The following is a 19,686-nucleotide window of genomic DNA, read 5'->3' on the forward strand; positions in this document are numbered from 1 at the left end:
TTTGATTCCCAAAACGGATAGCCCTCAAAGGTTAAATGACTTTCGGCCTATTTCACTTGTGGGAAGTCTTTATAAAATTCTTGCGAAGGTCTTAGCTAATAGGTTGCGGCAGGTAATTGGCAGTGTAATCTCCGAGTCTCAGACTACGTTTGTGAAGAACAGACAAATCCTTGATGGTATTCTAATTGCAAACGAGATAGTGGATGAGGCGCGTAAGTCTTCAAAGGATCTGATGTTGTTCAAGGTTGATTTCGAGAAAGCTTATGACTCGGTGGATTGGGGGTATCTAGATGACGTCATGGGGAGAATGTCGTTTCCAACTTTGTGGAGAAAGTGGATTCGTGAGTGTGTTTGCACGGCTACAGCTTCTGTGTTAGTTAATGGTAGTCCGACAGATGAATTCCCTCTTCGGCGAGGTCTTCGACAGGGTGATCCGCTTTCTCCTTTCCTTTTTCTTTTAGCGGCTGAGGGTCTTAATGTTCTTATGGAAGCAATGGTAGCTCGAAATTTGTTTACGGGATATAGTGTTGGTGGTCAGGAGTCGATAGTGGTGTCGCATCTTCAGTTTGCTGACGATACCCTCTTGATGGGAGTTAAAAGTTGGGCAAATGTTCGGGCTCTTCGGGCTGTTTTAGTGCTTTTTGAGACTATGTCGGGTTTGAAAGTGAATTTTCATAAGAGCATGTTGGTTGGTGTTAATATTCCTGATTCCTGGTTAGACGAAACTGCGTCTGTCCTGTGCTGTAAAGTGGGAAAGATTCCTTTCCTTTACTTGGGTCTTCAGATTGGGGGTGATCCGCGGCGTTTGGTGTTCTGGGAACCAGTGTTGTCTCGCATAAAGAATCGATTGTCCGGGTGGAAAAGTCGCTTCTTGTCGTTTGGTGGTCGTCTGGTTCTGTTAAAGTCTGTCTTGACCTCTTTACCTGTCTATGCGCTTTCTTTCTTCAAAGCTCCCTCAGGTATCATTTCCTCTATTGAATCTCTTTTCATTAATTTTTTTTGGGGGGGGTGTGAGGATTCTAGGAAAATCTCTTGGGTTAGTTGGAAAGCCATTTGTTTGCGTAAGGAGTTTGGAGGTTTGGGGGTTAGACAGTTGTGTGAGTTTAACCTAGCGTTGCTGGGTAAGTGGTGTTGGAGGATGTTGGTGGACAGAGACGGTTTGTGGTTTAGAGTTTTGGTAGCTCGGTATGGGATGGAGGGTGGTAGACTTTGTGAGGGAGGTAGGCGAGGTTCAGTATGGTGGAGGGAGTTAGTGCGTATTAGGGAAGGTGAGGGTGAGTTAGGTGGGAGTTGGTTTTGGGAGCATGTTTTGAGGAGGGTAGGGGACGGTTCAGATACCCTTTTTTGGACCGATCCTTGGTTGGATGGGATCTCGTTGAAGGAACGGTTTGGGCGCCTTTTCGCATTGGCTGAGACCAAATCTCGTTCGGTCGCAGAGATGTTTGCTTTAGGTTGGGGGCAGATGGAGGGGCGTGGGTGTGGCGGAGGAGTTTGAGGGCGTGGGAGGAGGAGATGTTGGGGGAGTGTCAGTCTTTACTTCTTGACATTTCTTTGCAGGATCAGACTTTGGATAAGTGGCAGTGGCGTCCAGATCCTGATACAGGTTATACTGTCGGGGGAGTTTATCAGATTCTGACTCACCAGACCTCAGTTACGGTGCATGATGCGGAAAACCTTTTATGGCATCCCCAGGTTCCGTTGAAGGTTTCTATCTTTGCGTGGCGATTATTGCGGGACAGGTTGCCCACGAGAGCCAATCTGGCCATTCGTGGTGTTTTGTCTTCTACTGCTGATACATGTGTTTTTGGTTGTGGAGTGGCTGAGTCGGCCTACCATTTATTTTCGTCATGTAGCATTGCTGGATCTCTTTGGGACTTAGTTTGTGCATGGGTTGGCATTCCTCCGGTGGCTTTTACTACTTTACGTGACCATTTTGTCCAGTTTACAGTTTCCGCAGGTGTATCTCGAGCGCGACGATCCTTTCTGCAGCTTCTTTGGCTAGTTTGTGTTTGGGTGATATGGACAGAGAGAAATCATCGCTTGTTCAAAGGCTCAACAGACACACCTCATCTTTTGTTGGACAAGATCAAGCTTTTCTCCTTTAGGTGGTTGAAACCGACGAGTATCACGTTAGTTTCAAACTACCATAGCTGGTGGTCTAGTCCTTTGTTATGTTTGGGCCTTGTATGATTTGTCTGTGCTTGTATTTGCATTTCCTTGACTTTAGTGTAAACTTTTGTAGTCTACCTTGGTACGTCTTGTGCTGGGGAGACTGTTTGTGTTAATATATTCCATTTTGGCTTCTTCAAAAAAAAAAAATTTAAAAAGGATTAACAACACAACTTGTTGTCTGTTTGCATTTCATTCGAATATAATTATCTTACTTACCTATATATAAAATTATAGTTATTATGGGAGAATTATTTTTGAACTGCAATATATTGTCCAATTAGCAAAAAATACAATACTCACTAGTTTCGTTTTTATGACTTTTTTTGGTATGAACGCAATATAAAGAGACAGATTCCAAAGGCAGTATAAGTGGATGTGAATGAACCATGTACATTGTACATTGCTATCTCACTCCATTAAGGCCAATGCTAGGGTGGGAGACCATGACATGTCTCTCACCGGTGCACCATATGATATGTGGATTGGATTGAATGTGTACATGATATTATGGTGTACTGTCAGTATTATATTATTTATATTTTTTTGAAAAAAAAAAGTTTTAAATTTTTCTGGAAAAAAGTTTTCTATCTTTTTTTCGGGCACAAAATTTTCGATTTTTTCTTTTGGAAAAAAAGTTCCTAATTTTTGGGGGAAAAAATTTCGATTTCACATAAAAGCAATTCCAGATTTTTTCTGGGAAAAAAATTTTCCGTTCTTTTTTCGGGAAAAAAGTTTCGGATATTTTTCAAAAAAAAAAAAGTTTTTGTTTTTTTATGGAAAAAGTTCAGATTTTTTCCAAAAAAAATTTCCGATTTTTTGGGAAAAATAGTTTCGAAATGTTCACCTAAAAATTATTGTCGATACAAAAAAGAGTAAAAAAATAGAAAATATTTGAAACTTTTTTTTCCGAATAAAATATTGGATTTTTTTCAGAAAAAAAATCGGAAACTTTATTTTCGGAAAATATCCGAAACTTTTTTTTTTGAAAAAAGAACGAAAACTTTTTTGTTCAGCAAAGACTCCGGAATTGTTTTTTTCTAAAATCGAAACTTTTTTCCTTAAAAATTTGGAACTTTTTTTTCGAAAAAAAAAACCGAAATTTTTTTTCCAAAAAAAAAAATAGAAAAATTTTATCCGGAAAAATTGAAAACTTTTTTTTTTCAAAAAAATTAATAAATAATATAATACTGACAGTACACCATAATATCATGTACACATTCAATCCAATCCACATATCATATGGTGCACCGGTGAGAGACATGTCATGGTCTCCCACCCTAGCATTGGCCCTCCATTAATCCATCTTGTCCTCATGTACTATATTATTGAAAAATCTGTGATGACTTCAAATAACAGAAACAGATATACAAGAGGGGAACCTTTTTGTTTCACACGTGTAATGTAAGCCCAAGTCCAAAGCAGCTCAAATTATAATTTTAGGCTTTAAAATTTCAAGAGAAAAAGTCTCAAAATAATTCAATTTATTTCTAAATATATAATACAATAAAAAAATAATATTTTAATTTTCCATTCAAAAAAATATATGATAAATTATAATATAAATAGATATTTATTTAGTTGGTCAGACAGAGTGAATGTGTCGAGCAAGTCTTCTATAGGCACAAACACAAATAATATTTGTTAGGCACACACACATGAAACAAAATAAAAAGAAGTTAAAGTGGTATATACTGATGTGACAATTTTATTTTAAGTTTTTTGATTTGTGTGTGCGTGCCTAAAGCTTGTGTTCAAATAATTGTGCCTAAGCAAGTGTATCTTGAATGTGTCATATTTTCTTGTCCAATGTTAAAATCTTAGATTTGTCAAACAAACAAAAAAAGGTTAATATCTTAAATTCAACAAATATTATTTTGCATGAATTCCTTGTATAATTTTTTTTATTATTTCAAAAAACCTCCCTGTAAAAACTGTTTCTCTAACAGAATTCAATGTCTTCTCTGTTTTGGCTAGAAGCTTTGAAATCAAATATCTTTTGGTCAAGAGAACCAAATTTACTGAACTTTGCTCATATTACTTGGACCTTTTCTTTTTAGACTATGTTTTTCATTTTCAAATGTAGTTGGTCTTTGTGGAAATGGTTTGTGCTCATAGCCACTTAAGGACTTCATTTGACAAGGTTTAAAATTTGATATTTATTGAAGCTAATTTCAAATTGGAGAAGGAATTTTTCAAGCAATTTGAAAATACCGTTCAGAATAGTTCGAAAGATAAACCATCTTTTTGTAAGGGCCTAATGTTGAATTTTTATTTTTTATTTTTAAATTTGTTTGCATTTTGGAAGATAAACCATCTCATTTCCTGTTTTGACACATTTCGATCAGAAAATATGTTCCGAAATATGTTGGAATTTCATAACGTTCAATTCAAACTGTTGTCGTAGAAATTCAAACCGTTGTCAAGACTTTTTTTTATCACGGTCCGGACCTCATTGTTTAGTGATTATGTTTTGGTTAGTTTGGAGTATGTCATGACAAGTTTAATTATGGACAAATTTTTATGTTTAATATTGTTATGTGTTAAGATTGTGTATGTTTGATTATGCTTAACATGTTTGATTGCATTTAAGTTGAATGAGGACATGGACAAATTTATGGTTGATTTTCTAAAATTTACATTCTTATCACATGACACAAAATTTTGGACTGTACGTTCGAAATTCCAGCATGTTTCGGAAAGTATCTTTTGAAATGTATCAAAATAAGCAACGAGATAGTATATTCCGAAATCATTTATAGTACGTATGAAGCTATCTTCTGAAATGCAAAAAAAAAAAAAATTGAATCCCACATTGGGGTGCTTTGTAAGATAGGATCCCATCAAGGCCGATTTCGGAACGTATCTTTCAAGCTGTCTTGAGGGGTATTTTCAAAACTTTGGGTGGCTTGAGAGCAATTAAGGGGCCTAAAGAGCGATTTTCTTCATAATTTCTTAAGGGGCCTAAAGTATTATGGTATTTTGGATTTATGTTCTTAACGTTGTTTCAGATTCAAGGCCCAATACAAGTTGCCCAAGTATCATAATTCAGTCCGCTGCTACGCCGCCTCGGTAGCTTCTCCCACAAGCCACTAATGCAATATATCGAGCATCTCATATTACCCCTGCAACGAATACCTCCTTACATCTCATTTTGAATGTTAGATCAATCTCAACGACTCCCCGAACTTCACGTCGGATCTCATGCTGGTTACAACTATCTCTCCTATATAAGCGCGTGAAGGCATTCGCGTCAAGGTATTCAATCACTATTCACTTTCACTATACCTTAATCACATATTGACCTAAGCGTCAGAGTGATAATCTATTTTGCAGCACTTTCCCCACCGTGAACCAAACCATCACTCTAGATGCCTAACGAAACGTAACTGTCCCAACCTTACAGTCAGAGTCATCTAGTTCTGTTTTGGATAGATCAATTTTTAAATATATTCTTGTTTGCTTACCTTTTATTATGCTTTGATCAACTGTACTTATATACATATCTGAATCCTTGTTGCTTCCTTAATGTTCCCTTCAATGAATATGCTTGAGCTTTTATATGCTTAGATTTTAGTTCCAAAATCCAAATACAACACCGATCGACACACACAGCCGCTACCTACTGATGCACTGGATTATAGAGAGAATGTAAATAGAAATAAATAAAGAGAATTAACATGTTTATTAAGTGCTCTATGCTGTACTAACTGCTAATATACTTTATCAAGAGTCAATAATAAAGTGTTTTGTTTATTAGAGTCTAATGTGACATTTTGTTGTGCTTATCGTGTGGGGAAGAATACATAATTTCATATTTCAATTTAGTAAGTTTTGAGTCTAGTGGTGTTGGCTTGGGTTTTGGAGTATGCTCCTCTCAAGGTCTCAGGTTTGATTCCCCCTGGTGCCAATTTCGGTGGGCTAAGTCCATACAGAGCAAAAAAAAACTCTGGCTTTAAATAGGCCCCGTAAGTGGGCGGTGGGATTGGTCCCCTTGGATTAGTCGTCTTAAGGCCAGATACCAAGTTTTCAAAAAAAAAGTTTCGAGTCCGCAGATAATTGGACAGGTAGATGTTGAAAAATAATGTCAAAGCTGCAAATCACTATTATTCCTGTTATGTCTATTTGAGTGCATTTTTTATATGTTGTAATTGGAGAGGTAGTTTGTCTTTCTTTACATATATGAGAAACAAAAGAAAGCTACTATAATATAAATTGGTTTTGATGGGTTTTTTGGTGTAGACTTACCTTCTAATTTGTGAAACATATACTTGATTTGTGATTTTAGTGGTTGTGATTGTGACTATCATATGTTTTGCCTTTGTATTTTGGTTGAGACATCATAGTTGTGAAAAATTGTGGTTGCCACAATGTATGATAATGATTTTGTGACTGTATGTTCGGTATTAAAGATGCTGCATTAATATTTTTTTAAAAAAAATATTAGATCTTTTGTGTCTGCTAAGAAAATAATAGATCTTTGCTCTTATATAATTTTCAGAATTCTCATTTTGGTTTCTACAACCTTCATACTATTATAAGGTTCAATTATCTTTCTATGTTAATGCTATGTGTAAATGTGTTCACTTATATAAACATGATACATATAATAGGTGAACTGTCCTTTAAAATGTCTAAGAAGAGATTCTAAGAAAATGACTAATGTTGAATACATTGTTTGTCCTAAAGTGCATTCCTCCCTTTTGTTTTATAAGTGTTTCTCCTTTTATAGTTCATTTTATCTTGATATAATGGGTCTTTTCTCATACATCCAGGCCCAATAAGTTATGCCTCCATGTGTAATTTTTCTGCACAGGGCGTGGAACCGAAGCAGGCACAACTTGCCTGTACAGATACGTGGAGCCGAAGTGCGCGCAACTCATGCCACTCTTTCGTGCAGGATACATGAAGCTGGAACATGCATTGCTAACATCACTATGATTGTATATGACATGTGACATGCGATGAAACACTTCTTTGAAGGAACACAAGACATGGTGTAGTCAATCAAAGAAGAGTTTAATGTGACCTGAACTGAGCTAGACATGTTAAAGGTGGAGCCCATCCAGAATGATCGAGTTAAACTTACATGGTGAAGATGGTCAAAGTGTTATAAAATTCACATGATATGATATGTTCATCCATAATAGTCCAATATACAATATTATTACCATTACCATTTTATTATGTCAAATAATCAAATTGTGTTATAAGCAATTGGAAAAACATGCTTCTTAAAAAAAAAAGTAAGATGAAAAAAAAAAGTAATTGGAAAAATACTAATCATCTCAAAAGTAATATGAGACACACATGTTACTATTAATGTTGAAATATCTATCTGAAATGTCAACTTAAAATAGTAATATAAATTATTAATGTAAATGTCAACTTACAACCGTAAATATGAATTATTTTATTCATAACTTTAGTAGCATAAATATCATAATTTGGTCATGTAAAAGATATACATTTCGAGAATAATAATAAAATACCCCATTCTAACTTTTCACCTATCTTCATTTCCTTAATCATTAGTTTGTAGTATTATACTCCTCTGTTTCAAATTATTTGACGTTTTAGAAGAAAAAAAAAAACAAAAAAAATTAAGAAAGTGTATTCAATAGTTCCAATTAAAATGAATCATTTGAGTAATAATCTGAAATTTTAACTAAGGAGGGTGTATAGGATTGAGATTTTATGAGACAGTTTTGGCAAAAAAAAATCTTGATGATTTTATGAGATTTTGTTGGACTATATTGATTTTGTGAGATTTTAAAGAATTTTTTACGACGACTTTTTTACAATCAAGATTTTTAACACGTGATTTGAATGGATTTTGAGAGATTTTTTCAAAAGACTTTTTTACAATCAATATTTCATAACACTTTATATATTAGGAAACTTTTGTATATTAGGAAAAATTTAAAAGAATCAATAAATTTTAATAAAAGAAATTATATTTTTTTGGGAATCCAAAGATTTTTAAAAAGAAAACCTTACATTTTTTTTACGTATATGTTTCTCTTTTTTTTGGTACATTTTTACGTATATGTTTCTAATCACCAATAAAAAGGTTATCACCACCACCACCATTGATGGAAAATAGAAGCAGGTGAATGAGTGACGAAAAAAATTTGTTTGCCGTTGTAATTAATCAAAACTTTGTAAAAAAGATGTAGAATTTGATAAAATATTTTTTTGCAAAAAAATATATTTGATAGGTAAAGAAGGAGAAGAAGAAGAAAACCGGTATAATGATGATGAAAGTAAAAAGTCTTGAAGAGTTTGAAAAAATCTCAAGGCTTTTGGGGAGATTGTTGAAAAAGTGAACAAAGAAAAGAAGAAAAAACCGGGTGCAGTGATGATGAACTGTAAAAGTAGTAAAGAAGAAATTTTATACAGATGAAAGTAAAAAGTCTTGGAGAGTTCAAAAAAGTCTAAGACTTTTGGTGAGATTGTTGAAAAAGTCTGTCAAGTGTATTTTCAACTAAAAAGTCTCTCAAAATCCATTTCAAACAAGAATCCATGTAGACTTTTGAATACCAATGGACATTTTAAAAGTATGAACAAATCTCAATTGAATACCAACGAATTTTGTTGCCCTGAAAAAAAATCTTATTTGTCCTGATTGAATACCACAAAATTTATTTAATTTTTTTAAAAGTCTTGATTGAATACTCAAGAATTTTTTGTCATAAAAAAGTCTTTTAAAATCCCATAAAATCTCAATCCAATACACCCCTTATAATTATTGTCATATTCGAGCGAGCTTTTCCCCTAATTGGAAGGTTAAGACAAAAAAAATGAAGTTACATAAAAAAAATAGAATAAGAACGGTTGTGAGATGGAGGAGAAGAGAAGCGTATTATTGGAACAGATGGAAATTCGTGCGCCGTTGCTTACTCACTTGCTTCTTCACGTGCTGAATAATATCCTTTTACTTTACTTTACTCTGTTCCTTCTTTCTACTACTCTTCTTCTACCATTTAAATCACTCTTCATCTTCTCATTCATACTCATATGGATTTTGCTTCAACCTGAATCTTCCTTTTGATCCAAGCTATGATTTCATCTTTGGCTTTTAATCCTCTCATTTCTTCCTCTTTAAACATTGCCACCACTCACGTAATAATAATATTTCATTTTTCTTTTTAATTTTAATTTATTTTCTATATATATTTATAGTAAGAATAGATTCTAAAGCCGAATTTTACTTAATAGTTACTTACCACAAACACCGCCGTGTGTGTTTATCAAAAATCAAAATAGTTACTCATACATTTGTGCTCATAATTTGGATCTGTATAGTTACTTACTTACTTTCACTAAATTTCTTATTCTATTTGATCTTCAGTGATGTAATGGTGATTCCTTTCATATGTAACTAATGGTTTTGATATTTTCTTATTTTGGCAGAGTTCGAGAAATAAGCAGAATCTTGTAAAGCAAAAGCCAGTAGAGTTGACACTTGGCTATCAGCAGAATCCAAATGGATACAAGGTGTTCAGTTTTGGATTAAAAGGATCAATATATGAGAAGGTATATTTAATTTGACTATGTTTGATCATGTCTCCTGTAAATGCCATTAGGTCAAACTTTTTTGAGAAATTTTGTTGCAGTTGCTTTCTATTTGAGTTTGCTATATATATATATATATAGCTTTGTCTAACATGAACAAGTCCATCAAGTTGTGCATGGTGCACAAGTAGCTATTTATATTATAACGAATACAAATTTTACAAAATCTACCGTTGGACTGAAAGTTTATATCAATAAGATCATCTATAAAAATTTTGAATTTTTTTAAAAATCATTTGATATGTTATTGAGACTCATCAAAATTAACGGTTTATGGCTTATATGTATTGAGTGGCAAATTTTTTGTTGGAATTAATTTTCTTTTATAGTAATATTTTTGTCATTTTGTGTGTTAATCCTCCGGTTTCCAGGGGAAGAGGGCCCTGGTAATCCGAATTCCGAAGTTTGACAAGAATTGTTCCACCCATTAATTGAACTCGGGTTCTCCCGAACGATTTATCCTTAGGGGAAACTCATTAACCTCTCGAGCTCAATCACTTGGTTAATTTTCTTTTATAATTTTGGTGAGTAATAGAACTGTGATCTTAAAGAAGAAATATAAATGGATTGTGATGAAAATTGTGTAACTGTATTATGGAAACGGATGAACAATTACAATTATTTGAACATGGAAAACAAGTAAAAACAGAGTAACAAACTGTTAGAGATAATCTAACAGCCCCAAAGCACTAAGTGCCCCCAAATCACTATGAAAGTGATCCAAACAAACTAACCAAATACGTGAATGAATATTATTCTCTTTCTACTAAGCACTATATATATAACCAATTCCTGATGCAGCACATGCACTCCTCATGCATTCTTTGCCACCTCAACATTCTTTCATTCCTTTCCCCTTCCTTTCCACACCTTAGATTTGGGCCAAAGTCAAGGCCCACTTCATGATTCAAGTCTCTATCAATACTCACCCCTTCAAACAACCTTGTCCTCAAGGTTGAAATTTTGCATCCATCCAACTTGCCTCTATCAAATACAAAGTTGAGCAACCCATGATAAATGAAAATCACTCTCCAATAGCATGTGGATGGAAGAGACATTAATTTGCTTAACCAACTTGGAACCAACTTGCTCACAGACATGACATTGAGGACCTGATAAACTTGAGTTTGGCTCAAGAATCCAAAAAGCAACCACTGCACGTCAATTTCCAATGACCGTGCCTTAGCATCTAACTTGTGATTACTAGCATCACATATAATTTTCCAAGGTTTTCTTCTATCATATACCAAATGCAACACCCTCTCAAAACAAGAAACATTGTGAAACAAATCATAGCTCACTTTCTCCATAAAGTTTGTCTTACCAGAATGGTTCTGACCATATGCCAACATAGAACTATTGTATCTATCCAAAGTTGGTTGCACCATGTGATGGACCACAATAACTGACCTTGTACTTGTTACCAATCCTTGATCATCCGCTGTCAGTAAAGGTGTGAAAACTAAGTTTCCACTTTCATAACCAACACCAACAATATTTTCTCCCTCTATTTCATAACCCCCCTTTAGATTATTCTTTGCAATTCCATCTACATCCTTGACAGACCCCTTAAGAAGGACAAGGTAAACATTTTCAATTGAATGCTCATTAATTGTTTTGTAAAAACTTTTATTCCATCCTGATTGACTTTGAAACAACTCATATAACAAATCAATTGGTTTCTTTGAAATTATCAAACCACTCTGTGAACAGTAAATCATTCTACTCCACCATTGGGATTCAAACACCATTTCCTTGTCTTGGATTGATCCCCATGAACTAATAGAATAGTACAGAAAATTATGGGTTGGACCCAATAAAAATATATTAGGAATTTTGCAAATTAAACCCCCTTTTTCTTGAATCCAAGTGTTGGCATAAAATGGAGTCAATTTTTGTATATCTATTCTGTCACAATTTTTAAATCTTTTCATCAATAAACTAGCATTTATTCGATCCTGATCCGTCAGTTTATAAAGTTGTCCCAACTCACAATGCATTGTGTTTGCATGACACATAACAGGTGATAATGAGTCTCCATTGGATGACTCATTAAAGAGAAAAGATGTGTGCTGACCTGATGATGACAAGTGTAACCAACTGTTACTGTGCGAAATGAATGGTACAGATTTTAGCATTTGCCTCATTGGATTTAGGAAGATACCCAATTCACTAATTAACCGTCTCACACCCAAATTTTCTAGAAGTTCTCCTAGTTTAGAGATTGTCGATTTTACCCTTGGTGTCTCTAGATCTTTCTCTTCGCCAATAACGATGAAACGCCTCCAACTAGGTGCAGGGTCCGGCGGTTTTGGCTTAGGTGGAGCTGCTACAAGTCGGCCGAAATACGGCGGATCTGGAACCGGTTTCGCCTCTAACACAACCTCCTTCTCCTTTCTTCTCTGCACTACACTCACTATTTCGTCAAACATTCCTTCTGCTCCCACCTTCCGGTGACTCTCTCTTTTTTCCATTTCCTTCTTAGTCCTCAATCGGCCGACATCCGGCGGTTTCTGTGGAGGTTGAATTTCGACCACAATAGCTTGAGTTATTTGGATCTCACTAGCCACCACTTGAAGATCAATGTCCGGCGGCTTCGCCGGCGGCGGCTCGAAAACAACTAACCGCGCCTTTCTTCTTGTTATCTCACTCACTTCGTTGCTTAATGTTTCTCCAAATCCCTTGTCTTCGTGACTCTTCCATGTCACCCATTCGAACCTATCTACTGTCGCGGGAGCGACCCGTTTTGACGCGGGTCCTAATTCCTTGTTATACGTAACTTCTCTCTTCTTCTTGACTGATGGTGTCACCGTTGTTGTTGCTGGAAATTTTCGATCTGATTGCTCAGATGGATTTTGCAGCGATCTAGAATCGATCTCTTTCTCTGCATATTTAACTTGCAGCTTCTCCATCTCTGAGTCATCACCAATTTCTGTATTCACCTTTTGAATCTCTTCTCTCCGCCTCAGACTCTGTTCATATTCATACATTTGCTTTGATAGCAATAGCAGTGTTGAATTCACTTCTCTCATATTTTTTACCAACAACTCAATTCTGTCACCCATCATTCGAATCCGGTAGGTCGGACCAATTAATAGAACTGTGATCTTAAAGAAGAAATATAAATGGATTGTGATGAAAATTGTGTAACTGTATTATGGAAACGGATGAACAATTACAATTATTTGAACATGGAAAACAAGTAAAAACAGAGTAACAAACTGTTAGAGATAATCTAACAGCCCCAAAGCACTAAGTGCCCCCAAATCACTATGAAAGTGATCCAAACAAACTAACCAAATACGTGAATGAATATTATTCTCTTTCTACTAAGCACTATATATATAACCAATTCCTGATGCAGCACATGCACTCCTCATGCATTCTTTGCCACCTCAACATTCTTTCATTCCTTTCCCCTTCCTTTCCACACCTTAGATTTGGGCCAAAGTCAAGGCCCACTTCATGATTCAAGTCTCTATCAGTGAGCCACCTTCATTTAAAGTTTAAGAACATAATAAAGGTAATACCTGACAAACGCAATGAGCATTTGCGTTACGGTGTGTTTGGTAATGTACTGAGAGTAAGTAAACGTGCGGTGAGTGTCTTGTAGATTTTGCTCATTTTTATAGTTGTCTCTTCCGAGATAGCAGCAGATTGATCAAAGGAAGTTAATTAAAATAACATGAAACACTTGAACTTTAGTCTGATTGATTTGCTATGTGTTTTAAAAGAAAAATGATAGTTTGTTTATCTAATTATCTATCATCCACTGTGTAAATAAGCTGTTTCAGTGTGCTTTCCCACAACTAGGTGAGCTCTGGTTTCAAGAGCATAGCCGTTATGACAGACGACAAGTCAACAATGTCATCATCAGTTGAAGAAGACTCTGAAAACATAGGTATCTTGCATGCTGATTCATCCCTAGAACCATATAAAGATCATTTCAAATATAGACTGAAGAGGTATCTGCATCAGAAAAAGCTCATTGAAGAACATGAAGGAAGTCTTGAGGAATTTGCAAAAGGTGATTACAATTGGATTTTTTTTTTAAACGAAGGTGATTATTATTGTTGAGAGTTGACATTGTTTCATTTTTTCTATATAACTGTGCATACCAAATTACATAACTGCTTAGGTTTTGGCATAACTGCAAATTATGTGTCTGTGATAAACAAATAATGCTGAAGTAAGTATTCCTTAACTAATACTCGGCAGTGTCTTTGGTTGATAATCATATTACATTATTATCTGGCATGCACAAGTGAACCTAGGATAATGTAAAATATCTGCAAACACAATTGATTGGTTATTTGGTTATGTTGGACATATTAAAACAAAGTCATGTCTGTCATTTGGATTGACTTCTATTAAAATGCCTTACTAAAACAAAGTCATGCCTGTCATTTGGATTGACTTACTAATTTGTTGGATTAAATTTAGTTGCATCTTTAATATAATGTTTCCTTATTATTTCCTTTCGCACATCTTAGGTTATTTGAAATTCGGATTTAACAGAGAAGAAGATGGCACTTTGTACCGTGAGTGGGCACCTGCTGCCCAGTAAGCTATCTCAAAGGATACAAATTAGTCAATTTTGTTTGTCATTGTTTAATTTAGTTTTTATTTCTGATTATGGATTTTTTTCAATGCAGGGAAGCACAAATTATTGGAGATTTTAATGGATGGGATGGTTCCAACCATCACATGAAAAAAGACCAGTTTGGCGTATGGAGCATTAAGATCCCTGATTCTGGTGGAAATCCAGCTATACCTCACAATTCAAGAGTGAAGTTTAGGTTCAAACATAGTGATGGAGTTTGGGTTGATCGCATCCCTGCTTGGATTAAATATGCCACCGTCGATCCTGCCAGATTTGCTGCGCCCTACGATGGTGTCTACTGGGATCCACCACATTCAGAGAGGTCTTATTATTCACATGTCTAGAATATCAGTTGAATTGTTATCTTCAGTAAAGAATTAAGGATTTCATCTGAAATATCAATTCAAAAAGGGACTATGTATGCCACGTATTAACTGACTTTTAACTATTGCAAATAATTTATATAAGTTTTGGAATTTCTTTTATAGGAAAAAATTGAACTCATTTCAAAAGAAATTATTTAGTTGAATTATTATTAATTATAAAGTTTGGATCAAAATATATCAGTTTAATCATAAATGAACCCTCATCTTTGAGCCATATATGAAATGCAAATATGACATGAAATATGATTTCTTATCAAATGAATGTAATTCAATTGATAGTGAATTATGCCAAAATCCAATCAAATATAATTATTTAAACTTTTATATTCAAACTATGGTCGCAAGAACAATATCATCTTTAACTCCATTCTTGATCATGTGTGGATGAAACTATCTCAACTGTTTGTGCATCCTCTTGTTGTGCTGCAGGTATCAGTTTAAATATCCTCGTCCGCCGAAGCCTAAAGCTCCACGGATATATGAAGCTCACGTGGGAATGAGTAGCTCTGAACCCCGCATAAACTCTTACAGGGAATTTGCAGACGATATTTTGCCACGTATTCGGGAAAATAACTACAATACAGTTCAGCTGATGGCTGTGATGGAGCACTCCTATTATGCATCATTTGGATATCATGTAACAAACTTTTTTGCTGTTAGCAGTAGATCTGGAACCCCTGAAGATCTTAAATATCTTATAGATAAGGCCCATAGCCTAGGTTTGCATGTTTTGATGGATGTCGTCCATAGTCATGCTAGTAATAATGTTACTGATGGACTCAATGGCTTTGATGTGGGACAAAGGTCACAAGAATCTTACTTCCACATTGGAGATAGAGGCTATCACAAATTATGGGATAGTAGACTTTTTAACTATGCCAACTGGGAAGTCCTTCGTTTCCTTTTATCTAATTTAAGGTGGTGGCTTGAGGAGTACAAATTTGATGGATTTCGATTTGATGGAGTAACGTCAATGTTGTATCATCATCATGGAATCAACATGGCATTTACAGGGAATTATAAAGAATATTTTAGTGAAGAAACAGATGTGGATGCTGTTGTCTATTTGATGCTGGCTAATTGTCTGGTCCATGGTATTTTGCCTGATTCAACTGTCATTGCTGAAGATGTTTCTGGCATGCCTGGACTCGGCCGACCAGTTTCTGAGGTGGGAATTGGTTTTGACTATCGACTAGCCATGGCTATCCCTGACAAGTGGATTGACTACGTGAAGAACAAGAAAGACAATGAATGGTCAATGAAGGAAATCTCTTTGAATTTGACAAATAGGAGATACACTGAGAAATGCGTCGCTTATGCAGAAAGTCATGACCAAGTATGTTCTTTGTCATTTTTTTTGGGTTTTGTGTTGCCTCTGTGTTGGAAATAATATAAGAATTTAGTTTTGGTTAAATTTGTGAACAGAAAAATATAGAAACTAGTGGTGACATGCAATTAAGAAATTATCTTATTGAATTGTTTTTTAATGCCTACACTATCAATGTCTTATGGTTTTTCCCTCGGGCAGTCCATTGTTGGAGACAAGACTATTGCATTTTTACTAATGGATGAAGAAATGTATTCTAGCATGTCTTGTTTGACTGATGCTTCTCCGACTATTGAGCGAGGGATTGCTCTTCACAAGGTTTTTATCTGACCATAAACCTTCTTGACTACATGTACAAAATTAGCAACTTAACTGTGAAGCTGCTAATGCAATACATAGGTATTGCTGCCCTGTAATATCCTCGTAGTCATCGTTGTTTTGATCTTTTGCAGATGATACACTTCATAACCATGACATTAGGTGGAGAGGGCTACCTTAATTTCATGGGCAATGAGGTATGCATAAATTTTTACTCTTCTATCTGCATAACTGCTGCTCCCTGTTACTGTATTATGCACCTGACCTTTATCCTTTTATTGAATAAAATGCTCCCTAGAGGCAGTGTTTGCACAGCAATGAGTTAGGTGTTTGTTAGTTTAGTTAGGTGTCTGTTGCTCTGTTAATGAGGTAGCTACTTAGTAGGAGTTGGTTAGATAATTGGGCTGCTATAGTTACAGCATATTGCTGATAAAAAAGAGGGGAGGTTGAATAAGAGACGCTGCAGATCTGTGAAGTCTCAAGATCTACACCTACAATGTTGTAAACAAAGTTGATTTTACATATTTCATTTAATGTAATGCCAAGTTCCTGATAAATGAATGTTTCCTCTTTGGGTGTATGGGTTGCTTTTACAATCCAGCTCACTATAAGATTATTTATACATTATACATTATTTTCTTTCAAAGCAAGTACTTTGGATATTCTTAAGTACCTCACTCTCATTTCTATAGTTGTTAAACATGTTATGATTTAAATTATATTAACAATGCCATTTTTAGTTTGGTCATCCGGAGTGGATTGATTTCCCAAGAGAAGGCAATGGATGGAGTTATGAGAAATGCAGGCGTCAATGGAATCTAGCGGATACAGATCACTTGAGATACAAGGTAGTGTGTATGTATTTATTCACAGAACATTGACATCTCTTTTATTGCTTCATATCTTGATTGGGACTTTTTGCCAAGTTTAATCATCTAAGATGTCCATTGTCCTCAGAATAGAATATTGTGCAAAATGGGCATTGCCATTTTGTATATTTTTGTGCAATGCAGAATTCAACTATATAGGCTTATTTTGTGGAACTCCGATCCCCTTTGCCCCCCTTCTGCAGAACTCTCTGTATTCTTGCTTGTCTTAGAGATAAATGTTTTCTTTTGGAACTTGTGCAGTTCATGAATGCATTTGACAAAGCAATGAACTTGCTTGATGATAGATTTTCATTCCTTGCATCAACAAAACAGATTGTGAGCAGCACAAACAATGAAGACAAGGTGAATATGCCTCCAAATGATTGTATTATGCTCATTCATAATGTGATTTTTTTACTACTGCTAGGCAATTCAGAGAATTTCTTATACTAAGACAGATTAAAATAGACTACATCCTAGAATAAATACATTGGTGTATGAAGAAGGCTTTTCTTAAAAATGATGAACAAGCCATTGTCGACTCCTAGTTAATTTCAAGTATTACTCTGTGCTATGTTATAATAAATGCCTTATGTTTTTCCTTTTATAGGTTATAGTCTTTGAACGTGGGGATCTAGTGTTTGTGTTCAATTTTCATCCAGAGAATACATATGAAGGGTATGCAATGTGTTAAATATTCATTTTGGTTTGGGCAATTTATATGTGCCAGATTGTGTGTTCGGCTTTATGTAAAGTTTCAATATACATTTCTGTAATAGTAACTGTTAAACACAGGTATAAAGTTGGTTGCGACTTGCCTGGGAAATACAGAGTTGCACTGGATAGTGATGCTCGGGAATTTGGAGGTCATGGAAGAGTAAGGAGCCCTATTCTTTCTGTTATTAGACATTATAATCATGGGTGAAAATTGCAATAGCATTCCTGAAGTTTTAATTCTTTGCTTTTAAATATAAGAATAATCCCTCAAGTTAGTTCTTTGAAGTTAGTAAGTTACAGTCGTTGTCGCCAGTATCACGTTAGCCCTCTACAAAATTTGATTAACACAGTTCAGACTTTAGAGTTTTGAGGGATTTATTTGGTTACCAAAATTTTTAGAGATCTAATAATGAGGCAACATGTGTAACTTTGGAGGACCAACATGCAAATTAAATCTTATAATTTGCTCTGATTTTCCCATGTAAGTGGTATAGACTTGGACTTCAACTCAGTTGCTGTTATTCTATGGTTCTTGACTATATTTGTTCCTTGTCATTTTTGCCTCTATGATGAGGTTGACCATTTTCCACTTGTAGGTGGGGCATGATGCAGACCACTTCACATCACCAGAAGGCATACCAGGAGTTCCTGAAACAAATTTCAATAATCGGCCCAACTCCTTCAAGATTCTCTCGCCCCCTCGTACTTGTGTGGTATGTGATATGGTCCCTTTTCATTAATTTTTTTTATGTTTGTACATGTTAACAAAACCTGAAAAATAGATGTAAAAATTAAAAGGACTTTGCTAACATAGACTATTAGAACATCAGTTAAATAATAAAAGAATATCAAGTAATAAAAGTTTCTTTTGGAACATTGTAAAAGTTTAGCTTACTATTTTTTTCTATACGACACTGTGAATTGCTATTTGCTAATGTAGTTTGACCGAAAAGTTGAGGGAAAAAAAATGATGATTTATATGTTAATGTTACGTTTGAGTTGAGAAGTTAAAAAATTTTCATATACATTTCACTGCAAAATGTGAATTGCTAATTGAATTTGAAAATTTCCAAAGGTATATTATAGAGTGGACGAAAGCCAAGAAGAAAACAAGAGTGCCAATTTGGGTCAGGTAGAAGAGACCGTTGCTGCAGCAGATACTGATGTAAATATTCCTGTTGAAAGTAAAGTTGTTGGAGACAAAATCGAAGAAGATGGAGACAACTATTGACAAGAATATTAGCACTTTTCACTTGTCAACCATCCAATGGATGAGATCAGCAGATTTTTGGATATCATTGAAAAATGAATCCAGAGTAAATTTGGGAGAAACTATTGGGAATAAATTCTTTTCTGGCAAATGGAGAGGTCTATATGGGGGGAGATTGACTCATTAAATCATTGAATATGAGTCGATCTCTCTAAATATACCTCTCTCTATTTACTTGAGAGGATTCAAATCCGAACGTGTACATCAAATCGGGTATTTTATTATGTATATTATATGCATATGTATAAAAATCACTACACTCCCAAGTTAAGCATGGATAAAATTTTACTACCACTTATGTATATTTAGAATCCCTGCTAGTGGTGGTCACGGTTATGTAATGTGTATCTTGAATTATGTTTTCTCATTTTAATTCATCCAAAGATAAAAACCAAAAGAGAAGTGTATCTTGAATGATATTTCTCATTTTAATTCATTCAAAGATAAAA

General features: G+C 34.9%; 1 protein-coding gene across 3 annotated transcripts; it reads left to right on the forward strand.

Annotated features, from left to right (window-relative positions):
• Nucleotides 1-8,907: 8,907 nt before the first annotated feature.
• LOC123899288 (1,4-alpha-glucan-branching enzyme 1, chloroplastic/amyloplastic) lies at nt 8,908-19,634 on the forward strand. 3 transcript variants are annotated; one of them, XM_045950391.1, is made up of 14 exons: nt 8,908-9,294; nt 9,586-9,708; nt 13,561-13,774; nt 14,241-14,310; nt 14,403-14,672; nt 15,166-16,072; nt 16,265-16,381; nt 16,516-16,578; nt 17,122-17,229; nt 17,512-17,613; nt 17,861-17,928; nt 18,046-18,127; nt 18,564-18,680; nt 19,043-19,634. In XM_045950391.1, exons 1-14 carry the CDS (start codon nt 9,232-9,234, stop codon nt 19,196-19,198), a joined length of 2,460 nt encoding a protein of 819 aa, XP_045806347.1. In that variant the 5' UTR covers nt 8,908-9,231; the 3' UTR covers nt 19,199-19,634. The 3 variants fall into 3 exon arrangements, with proteins under 3 accessions (XP_045806347.1, XP_045806345.1, XP_045806348.1); XM_045950389.1 differs by having other exon boundaries at nt 9,030-9,294; nt 13,561-13,807; XM_045950392.1 differs by lacking the exon at nt 8,908-9,294 and having other exon boundaries at nt 13,542-13,807.
• Nucleotides 19,635-19,686: the final 52 nt, after the last annotated feature.

This window comes from Trifolium pratense, linkage group LG7, assembly GCF_020283565.1.
Source record: "Trifolium pratense cultivar HEN17-A07 linkage group LG7, ARS_RC_1.1, whole genome shotgun sequence".
Classification (NCBI taxonomy): Eukaryota; Viridiplantae; Streptophyta; class Magnoliopsida; order Fabales; family Fabaceae; genus Trifolium; species Trifolium pratense.